Source organism: Pyxicephalus adspersus, chromosome 8 (genome assembly GCF_032062135.1).
Source record: "Pyxicephalus adspersus chromosome 8, UCB_Pads_2.0, whole genome shotgun sequence".
Taxonomy (NCBI): Eukaryota; Metazoa; Chordata; class Amphibia; order Anura; family Pyxicephalidae; genus Pyxicephalus; species Pyxicephalus adspersus.
Genome location: NC_092865.1, coordinates 235,399 through 245,702, shown reverse-complemented (window position 1 = coordinate 245,702; position 10,304 = coordinate 235,399). Strand labels below are relative to the sequence as shown.

Here is a 10,304-nt window from a genome sequence, read left to right as displayed (position 1 = left end):
TTGTGGTTGGACTGTGTTGGGTTTGTGGTTGGACTGTGTTGGGCTTGTGGTTGGACTGTGTTGGGCTCAGAGTTGGACTGTGTTGGGCTCGTGGTTGGACTGTGTTGGGATCATGGTTGGACTGTGTGGGGATGTGTTGGGCGTGTTGGATTCGTAGTTGGACTGTGTTGAGATTACGATTTGACTGTGTTTGGCTTGTCGTGGCGTGGTTTGGCGTGGTTTTACTGTGATGGGCCGTGTGGGGCTCATTGTTGGGCTGTGTTGGGGTCTTGGTTGGGCTGTGTTAGGCTCGTGGTTCGGCTCTGATGGGCTCTGATCAGATGTGGTGAGTTGTGTTGGTTTGTCTTGGGTTTGTTGGACTCATGGACTTTGTTGGGCTCATAGTTGGACTGTGTTCGGCTCGTGATTGGAGTGTGTGGGGATGTGTTGGGCGTGTTGGACTTGTAGTTGGACTATGTTGGGATTGGGATTTGACTGTGTTAGGCTTGTGGTTTTACTGTGTTGGGCTGTGTTGGGTGTATTGATTTGTGCTGGGTTTGTTGGGCTGTTTTGGGCTCATGGCTGCACTGTCTTGGGCTCGTGGTTGGACTATTTTGGGTGTGTTGGGTTTATTAGACTCGTAGGTGGACTGTGTTGGGTTCGCGATTAGACTATGTTGGGCTTGTGGTTGGGCTGTGTTGGGCTCATACTTTGGCTGGTGGTTGGACTGCGTTGGGCTTGTGGTTGGGCTGTGTTGGGCTGATAGTTAGACTGTGTTGGACTGTGTTGGGCTCAGGGTTGGACTGTGTTGGGCTCAGGGTTGGACTGTGTTGGGCTCAGGGTTGGACTGTGTTGGGCTCAGGGTTGGACTGTGTTGGGCTCGGTGTTGGACTGTGTTGGGTTTGTTGGACTCGTATTAGTGCTTTGTTGGGTTCATGGTTCAACTCTGTTGGGCTGTGTTGGTTTTGTGGTTGTACTGTGTTGGTTTTGTGGTTGTAATGTGTTGGTCTTGTGGTTGTACTGTGTTGGGCTCGTGGTTGGGCTGTGTGGGGCTCATCGTTGGGCAGTGTTGGGGTCTTGGTTGGGCTGTGTTAGGCTCGTGGTTTGGCTCTGATGGGCTCTGATCAGATGTGGTGAGTTGTGTTGGGTTTGTTTTTGGACTGTGTTGGTTTGTCTTGGGTTTGTTGGACTCATGGACTGTGTTCGGCTCGTGGTTGGACTGTGTGGGGATGTGTTGGGTGTGTTGGACTCATAGTTGGACTATGTTGAGATTGCGATTTGACTGTGTTAGGCTTGTGGTTTTACTGTGATGGGCTGTGTTGGGGTTGGGCTGTGTTGGGTGTATTGGTTTGTGCTAGGTTTGTTGGGCTGTTTTGGGCTCATGGTTGCACTCTCTTGGGCTTGTGGTTGGACTGTTTTGGGTGTGTTGGGTTTATTAGACTCCCAGTTGGACTGTGTTGGGTTCGCGATTGGACTATGTTGGGCTTGTGGTTGGATTGTGTTGGGCTGTGTTGGGGTAGTGGATGGACAGTGTTTGGCTTCTGGTTGGACTGTGTTTGGTTGGTATTTCAGCTCGTAGTTGGCCTGTGTTATGTGTGTTGTACTTTGATGGGCTCCTGGTTGAGATGTGTTAGGCTTGTTGTTAGGCTGGGTTGGGATCTTAGTTGGGCAGTGTTGGTTTCTTTGTAGGGCTGTGTTTGGATCACAATTAGGCTGTGTTGAGCTGTGTTGGGCTTTTTTGTTGGGCTGGGGTTAGGATTTTAGTTGAGCTGTGTTAGGCTTTGAAGGCTGTGTTGGGCTTGTATTTGGGTCATGTTGGGCTCGAAGTTGGGCTAGTTAAGCCAACGTTTCTGTTAATAATTTTCCAGTCTGAACACTTCATGTCCTCTCTTCGGCTGATGGCACCCAGGGCTTAGGGTCACAGTGAGATCACAGCTTGTTCCATGGTTATCATTCGGTTCAGGTAGATGAAAGGATCGTTCTCATTTCTTTAAATTTTGAAATTGATGTATCTCATATCTGTTCCTGAATGCTGCACCTGGCACTGCACCCTCTACCAGGGCATTTCTCATTCCAAACGGAAGAAAAGATTTTTCATTGTATTAGTCACAGAGGAATATTCTGCCCCTCATATTCCCCTCCTGCTGCAATCTTACTTAAGGGAAGGGCAGATAGTTAATCCCAGGGCTAGGAGGCTTCTGGTTTCTGCCCTGATTCTGGGTGATATGACCCCATCTGTTGCAGAGATTACAGATGAATTATAATGTGATGGCAGGAGGCATCATGTGAGCACAGAGCTATTTCTGGCACTATTGTCTCTGCCAGGCTGGTGGGGCAGTGCCCAGTCTCTCCTTTGTCTGAGGAAAGTGGCGCAGAAGTTTTTCCCAGAAGATGCTGAGCTCTCTGCGGTTCCTTCTGTTCGGCATGCCGACAGCTCACCTGCTGGTAGCCATCCTGTGCTGTGTAGTAGCCGGATTGCTGATAATACACTGGATGGATCGGAGACGATGCCATCAGAAGATTGAGAGTGCCAGGGTGCAGAGAGAGCATGCCGTGCAGCTCATGGAGAAGGCTGTGTTGCAGTACCTGGAGCAGGTGAGATATGAATGATTGCCAGGTAAGTGGAATTCCAGAAGGAGAGACAATTAGAGTGTCAGCTCCTCTGTACAGAGACTGATGGGACTGGCTCAGTGATCTCTGTACAGCGCTGCGGTATATGTCAGAGCTATATAAATGTATAATAGTGTGTGACTGTGGGGGAACATTAGAGTGTCAGCTTCACCTGCGGTGAATGTGACAGGCCATGTAGATTGGGGCAGATTGTATGCAATTTGATTTGTTTCTCTCCCCAGCTGGTTCCATTCACCCCGCCCAGAATTGAATTTGCCCTGAATGAGCTTTGTATTCGTGGATTCTTTGCTGATGGGGGGAAGACTCTGCTGGAGAAATTGTGAGTTGATGATTTTCTGTCCCCTGCATTCTCCTCCTCCGCCATGGGGGGGAGCTCCTGGGCATGATGGGGCAAATGGGGGAGGGGCATCTTTTAGTGATTGACAACAAAGAATTCCACAAAAACTGCGCCCCCTCCCTTCTACAGCAGGGCTCAGCGGTTGTTGGGGTGATCTCCCCTGCAGGGTCCCCTGTGATTGGCTCTCGGGGGGGAACATTCATTCTGTGTCTCTTCTATGCAGTAAACCTGACGTGGTGGACCCCAACCTGAAGCAGCAACTCCTCCTATGGAGAACTCCGGCCATTCTGAAGAAGATTATTGCCCTCTTCATGGGGCCCCTGGTGAGTAATCCACAATGCCCGGGACAGCAACCAATCACAGCCATCCTACAGAGATAGGCCCGGGGCAATTACCCCCACTCTTCCTCCATCCCTATTGCTTTTCGGGATTACGTGAGGGGGGGACCACAACAGGGCCACAGATGAAAGGGGGAAGGGAACCACGATGGGGCGGGAACCACGATGGGGCCACAGATGAGAGGGGGAAGGGAATGATGGCAGTGCCACAGATGGGAAGGGGGATGGGAACCACGTTGGGGCCACAGATGGGAGGGGTAAGGGAACCACGAGGGGGTCAAAGATGGGGGAAGGAAACCACAGCGGGGTCACAGATGGGAGGGGGATGGGAACCACGGTGGGGCCACAGATGGGAGGGGGATGGGAACCACGGGTGTATGGCTGTGCCCGCTGTGTCTGCAGTGTGCTCTATGGTGCCCCCGTCTGTCTGTTTATATGAAGAGCAGCCATTAATTGCCCCCTAACCCCTTCTCTTCTCCCCCCAGCTCTGTGAAGAATCTCTGGAGACATTATACAGCTGTAAAGGTAAATCCGATCAATCCGATGGGAATTCCTGGACCTGGTGCCGGCCTGGAGGGTCACCGATTGTCATCTTTGATTTCAGGAATATCGCAATGAATTTATCAGTGAATGGAGGAAGCTCGGCCTGGATGCCCTGCTGTGCCCTGCGCTCAGCCCAGCCTTCAATATCGGCCACCCTGGGAAACTCTTTGGTAATTCTCCCTCGTGGTGTCACGGCTGGGTGAATGACGGCTGGGTGAATGACGGCTGGGTGAATGACGCTGATGTCTATCCTTTTCCCATCACCCTGTACAGTCTGGCCAGTTGTATGATCAGTAATGATCTGATCAGCTGGAGTCCAGCAGCATTCCTCACCAGCCAATGAAATTGTTCTGTTTGGCCAGTCGTGTGATCCATTCATTGTGATTATGGTTCTGCTCTCAGGAACAATTCTGAACATTGATTTGTTTCCTGATGATCGGTAACAGTGGTGTCACCCCCCTGCCGGTGCCGTTTGCTTCGATGTCCCAGGATCGCTGGACTGCCCAGACAGAATTACAGATCTGGAAGTTATTGTGGCTCCCGGATTGATGTTGTGATTTTCCACATATGGTGGGATTTGTTCTATGTCACCTCCCTATGCCACGTCGCACACATTTACCGGATTTTGTTTGGTGTTTTCCAGCCGGATTCGGCTTCACCATGCTCTTCAATATCCTGAACTTCCCAGCCGGAGTGCTGCCGGTTACCACGGTCAGTGCCGAGGATGAGGAGGAGCTGAGACATTACAAGGGATATTACAACGACCTCTGGGACAAGGAGTTCATCCAGGTCTGTGGGGCCCTCCATGCCCCGGGGACCCAAAAACCTGCTAGTCACATGACCTGCCATCTGTCCACTGATGCCCACTGACACCCCGCCCACTGACACCCCGCACCCTGGCCACCAACTGACACCCCGCCCACTGACACCCTGCCCACCCACTGACTGACACCCCGCACATTGTCATTCCACCCACTGACTGAAAGCTCACCCACTGACACCCCACCCACTGACACCCCGCACATTGTCATTCCTAGCAAATTTCTTCTTATTGCAGACAATTGTAGAATTGTTCGGAGAAATAAAATGGTTTCCATGTTTGTTGTTTGGATTTTTGATCTCAGATTTTGGTGTCACTTTGGTTCTCCCCCAAAGTTTTTCTGTAACTTTAATTATGTAAGGGGGGGCTGGGTGTTCTGGGGGGGACCCAGGGACTGAAAGCCAATCAAATCTGCAGCTCTCCAACAGGAGGACTAAAAGGGAACCCTAAAAACCTTCCCCCCCCTTACCACTCTCTATCCATTCTATGGACATTTCGGGGGCAGTTTGGGGTAATTTGGCCATTGCTGCCTTTCCCGGGTCACATGACCCAATCATGAGAGGAGATGATTGGGCGGGGGATGGGAGCGCCAAAGCTTCAGCTGCCTCGTTCACGGCCTTTCTAATCCTTTATTTGTAATTATTAATATCATCCGGTATTCTTATAGCAGCGACATATATGGCAGCGATGTACAAAGTCATCTACAGAACCCCTCCCTGTCATTTGCCCGAGCCGGCTGCTGGGTGCCGCCATCTTGGATCTGATTCTAGAGAGCTGACACTTTATTCCCCTCTTCAGCTACATACTGGCCAGAGGAGCTGGGCCAACACACACAGGAAGCTGACAATCTGAAAAGATGGAGGGGCTCTCCGCAGTGCCAGAAGGTCGGGGTCGAAGTCAGAATAAAAATCATTTAAAACTCATTAAGCAATAAAATCATTGAAGGTTTGTGCATTCTACCGGCAAGATGGTGACAGGTTCTCTTTAAAGGATTTGTGGATGTTCTAATGCTGCAAATATCACTGCCTAACCTAGAAACAATGGGAAAAGATACAAGAAGGGTGGGGGGAGGGGAAGGAAGGGTGAAGGGGGGCTGAAGGTGAGGGGGGGGGAGCTGTGTTCTGTATATTATAAATCAGAAATCCATCAGTTTTCCTCACAATGTCTCCGGCTGTAATGAAACTTCCCATCTGCTTCTCTTCTTATTATCCTTGTTACTGTCCCTTTAAATCCTCTAGGGCGGGGTTGTGGTGTTGTGGGCGGGGTTGTAGTATAGTGAGCGGGGCTGTGATGTTATGGGCGGGGCTGTATTGTTGTGGGCGGTCTATAGTGTTGTTGGCGGAGCTGTGTTGTTACGGGCGGGGCTGTGTTGTTAGTGCTGAATGCTATTCACCCGCAGGCTCTTGAAGTTCACAATGACGTGAATTGTCTGACCGTCTTCATGTCTGACTGTGAGACTCAGCTGAAGAAGCTGCAGGAGAGAGGTGACAGGGGCCCTTTGTATGGGGTCCCCGTGTCTATAAAAGAACAGGTTGGCTACCAGGTAATTATATCAGCAGCAAACGATTTGTTCCCATTGTACCCTGAGCACGTCACAATCTGATTGGACGATACGATTGGTCCGGGATTGTAACATTTGTGGTTTCCAGGGTCAGCACTCCACGTGTGGCCTGGTTCAGTACCTGGATGTCCTGGAGGAGGAGGACAGCGTCATTGTCAAAGTGCTGAAGAAACAAGGAGCCATTGTGTTTGCCGAGACCAATGTGCCGCAGACTCTGATCTGGTGAGGACAAATCGGTTTTCCGTCTCATGGGACCACGGCAAAGAGCCACGATGGTCCACAAAGCCAATCACAAGCCAATTTCTTCTTTTTCTAGCATGGAGTCCAGTAATCCCATCTATGGGGGGACACTGAACCCCCACAACAAAGCCAAAGGTTGTGCAGGATCCACGGGAGGGGAGGGGGCCCTGATTGGTGGTGGGGGCTCCATTCTGGGAATTGGGACCGATATCGGTGGCAGCATCCGACTTCCCTCCAGCTTCTGTGGGATTGCCGGATTTAAGCCGTCACCAAAGAGACTGAGGTGAGCAGAATTTCCATTGGTCAGGCCGATTTATCGGAATATTGAATGAAATCTAAACGCGGCCTTGTTTTGTAGCATTCGTGGCGTCCGCCCATGTGTGGATGGAATGACGATGGGTAAGGAGGAACCCCGCCTCATCATGACAATATACTTCTATACAGAGCTGTCATGATCCTGCCAGATGCGGCTGCCGGGTTTGCAGCTCCAGGTCACATGAGCTTTAGGGGACACAATGGCTGGAATATTACAGCCCCCCAATTCCATATGGCCCGCTGTGATTGGGGGGTCCATGACTGGATGAGGGGTAGCGGGGGTTAGATTCCCTGCCCAGCATCCTTCGGGTTTATTGGTGTCATTATCCACGTGCAATGCTCCAAACATGAGACAAATGTACTGACCAATCATTTATTGTGCCACACTCAGCAAGAAAACCTCAACCCAGTCCATGCTGTCCACTGCCCAGGATGCACCACCCACTGGGGGGCGCCATTACATCCTAAGGGAATAATATCTACCTCTTACATTGGTGTTGGGGGAGTGTGGGAGACATTAGTGAGAATGGGGGAAAGAATGCCCCAATATTGGTATTAGTGGGGTCCCGTACCATGGTGGGTGCGGAGTGTCCCATCGGTGTCAGTGGGGTGTAGATCCCCCCAATATTGGTATTAGTACCATGGTGGGTGCGGAGTGTCCCATCGGTGTCAGTGGGGTGCAGCTCGCCCATGTAATTGGGGTGTTGTGGGGAGTCACATTAATTGGGTTTTACCACATTTTAGTGTCTACGTGCATTGGGCCGATGGCGCGGGATGTGGACGGCGTGGTTTTGGCAATGAAAGCTCTGCTGTGTGAGGAAATGTTCCGCCTTGACCCCAATGTTCCCCCAATTCCCTTCAATGAGGAGGTAAGTGGCCCTCATCTATCGGCAGACTTCATGTTATTCCAATGACACATGTCCTATGAATGGGGGTACCACGAATAGGCTCTGACCACGCTTTGTTGTAGATGTTCTCCAGTAAGAAGAATTTACGTATCGGTTATATCGAGGAAGACGGATTCTTCAAGCCGAACCCCAGCATGAGCCGCGTAGTGCTGGAGACAAAGAACCTTCTAGAGGGGGCCGGACACGAGGTGAGGGGGGACGTTTGGTTTTAGGGGTAACAAAAGGTGGAAGCCAAATCATTACTAAAGGAAGCAGCGGATATGATTCCTATTTATTGTACAGCGCTGCGTAATATGTTGGCGCTATATAATTCCTGTTTATTAATAATAATTGATCTATTGTACAAAGTCCACACAATGCAAATACCCGAGACACCAATCCAAGGAAATGATCTTCATGTCTCCGTAGCTCATCCCATTCAGACCGCCACGAGTGGACCACGTGTTTGACTTGTTCATAAAGGCCGTGCTGGGAGATGGAGGAAGAACGTTGGGGGATAAGTTGTAGGTTGGGTGCCGTGTTCTGTGCTGGGTGTTGTACAAGCTGGATGGGGGTCCCCTCAGTCTCTGTACAGAGGAGCTGACACTCTAATGTCCCCCCCAGTCACACACTATTATTATAGATTTATATAGCTCTGACATATACCATAGTGCTGTACATAGATCACTGAGCCAGTCCCATCAGTCTCTGTACAGAAGAGCTGACACTCTAATGCCCCCCCACAGTCACACACTATTATTATATATTTATATAGCTCTGACATATACCGTAGCGCTGTCTCCTTTCTCTTTCCAGGTCTGTAGAGGAGCATTGGTCACATCAGACGGCTGTGGAGGTAATTGATCATTTTGTGCTCTCTTGCTATTGGTTGTCTCTTGTGATGGTTTTCTATTGGTCTTTCTCCAGGAATATCAGGCTGAGTTTATCGGTGAATGGAGGAAGTTGGATTTGGATCTCCTCATCTGTCCCATGCTGGGCCCGGCCTTCAATGTTGGTTATGCGGGGAAACTGTTAGGTAGATTTTGTTTTTATATCAGACCAGAGCTGCCGATCTCTGGATATCCAGAATGAGTATGAGCGTGCTTCCTATGACATCACACCCCAGTGCCACGTATGACCTCACACCCCCAGTACCAAGTATGACAGCGCCACATATGACGTCACACCCCTAGTGCCGCATATAATAGTGCCACGTATGATATCACGCCCCCAGTGCCACCTATATCAGTGCCACGTATGAGCTCACACCCATAGTACCACGTATGACATCACGCCCTCCCAGTGCCACATATACCATCGCACCCCCAGTGCCACCTATATCGGTGCCACGTATGAGATCACACCCCTAGTACCACATATGACAGTGCCACATATGGCGTCACAACCCAGTGCCATGTATAATAGTGCCACATATGACCTCCCACTCCCTAGTGCCACGTATGAGCTCACCCCCCCCCCAGTACCACGCATGACAGTGCCACGTATGACGTCACAACCCAGTGCCGTGTATATTAGTGCCACATATGACCTCACACCCCTAGTGCCGCATATATTAGTGCCACGTACGACAGCACGCCCCCAGTGCCACGTATAACATCACACCCCAGTGCCACCTATATTAGTGCCACGTATGACCTCTTACTTTGTTGCTGTGGTGCCATGCAGGCATTTGGTGTTGTGGCACAATGTGGTAGGATGAAGCCGTATCCAATATTTCCGGGTACAGGACAGGGTAGCAGGGTATAATAATAATAATAATTGTAAACGTTTCCTTTGTTTTCTCCCAATTTTCTCACGTTATCAGCCTGTGCCTCCTTCACCGCCCTCTACAATATGCTGCAGTTCCCGGCCGGGGTGCTTCCCGTTGGGTCGGTGACCACAGAAGACGAGGAGGCGCTGAAGCATTATAAGGGATACGAGAACGATCACTGGGACAAACTCTTCAGAAAGGTGAATGATCTCTTCATTGTCCCCGAGTTTGGGATCTGCCAGAAATCCCGTGACTTCCTGTTCTTGTAGATCGGGGTCAGGTCATGCTGACACGGGTGTTTGAGATTTTATGCCGGCACAGGAAGTGGGGGGCTGTGTGGACTTCCTGCGGGACCCGCATTGCTCCCTATACCGGGCTCCTCCATTGATGGCTCCTGATTGGTTGTCTCTGCAGGCCGTCTCGGATGGGGTGGGATTGCCGCTCTCCGTGCAGTGCGTGGCGTTGCCGTACCAGGATGAGCTGTGCCTGCGCCTTATGATGGAAGTCCAAACCCTCCACCGGGAGAAGACGATAAGAGGACCTGTCTAGGTTTGTGGCTGCAAAATAATGACATTTGTGAAATATTTCACTTGAGAACGAAGAAGAAAAGTTTTTTGTTTCCTTCCCAGGTTTGGATTTTATCGTCTTCATTGGATCATAAAGTCCAGAATATTCTCCTCCTATCCTCTGCGTGCACCAATCAGATCTGGCGTTACTTCTCTACACCACAGATCTCCAATCAGATCGTCAGGAAAGTGGAGCCAGGACTCTGATTGGTTGATGTGGCTGCACAACTGTTCTGTCCAATCAGCAAACATTTAATTGCAGGAGAATAATGTAATTGCTGAAATATTCTGATATAAAAATCTGATCTAATAATGA

The 10,304-nt window shown here is 50.3% G+C and overlaps 1 protein-coding gene across 1 annotated transcript; it reads left to right on the top strand.

Annotated features, from left to right (window-relative positions):
• Positions 1–56: 56 nt before the first annotated feature.
• LOC140337063 (vitamin D3 hydroxylase-associated protein-like) lies at positions 57–10,304 on the top strand. The gene is made up of 13 exons (XM_072420581.1): positions 57–2,587; positions 4,472–4,617; positions 5,979–6,191; positions 6,298–6,431; positions 6,526–6,732; positions 6,808–6,848; positions 7,509–7,633; positions 7,735–7,860; positions 8,081–8,176; positions 8,519–8,687; positions 9,477–9,622; positions 9,837–9,971; positions 10,052–10,304. The coding sequence occupies exons 1-12, from the start codon at positions 2,371–2,373 to the stop codon at positions 9,969–9,971; spliced, it is 1,755 nt and encodes a 584-aa protein (XP_072276682.1). The 5' UTR covers positions 57–2,370; the 3' UTR covers positions 10,052–10,304.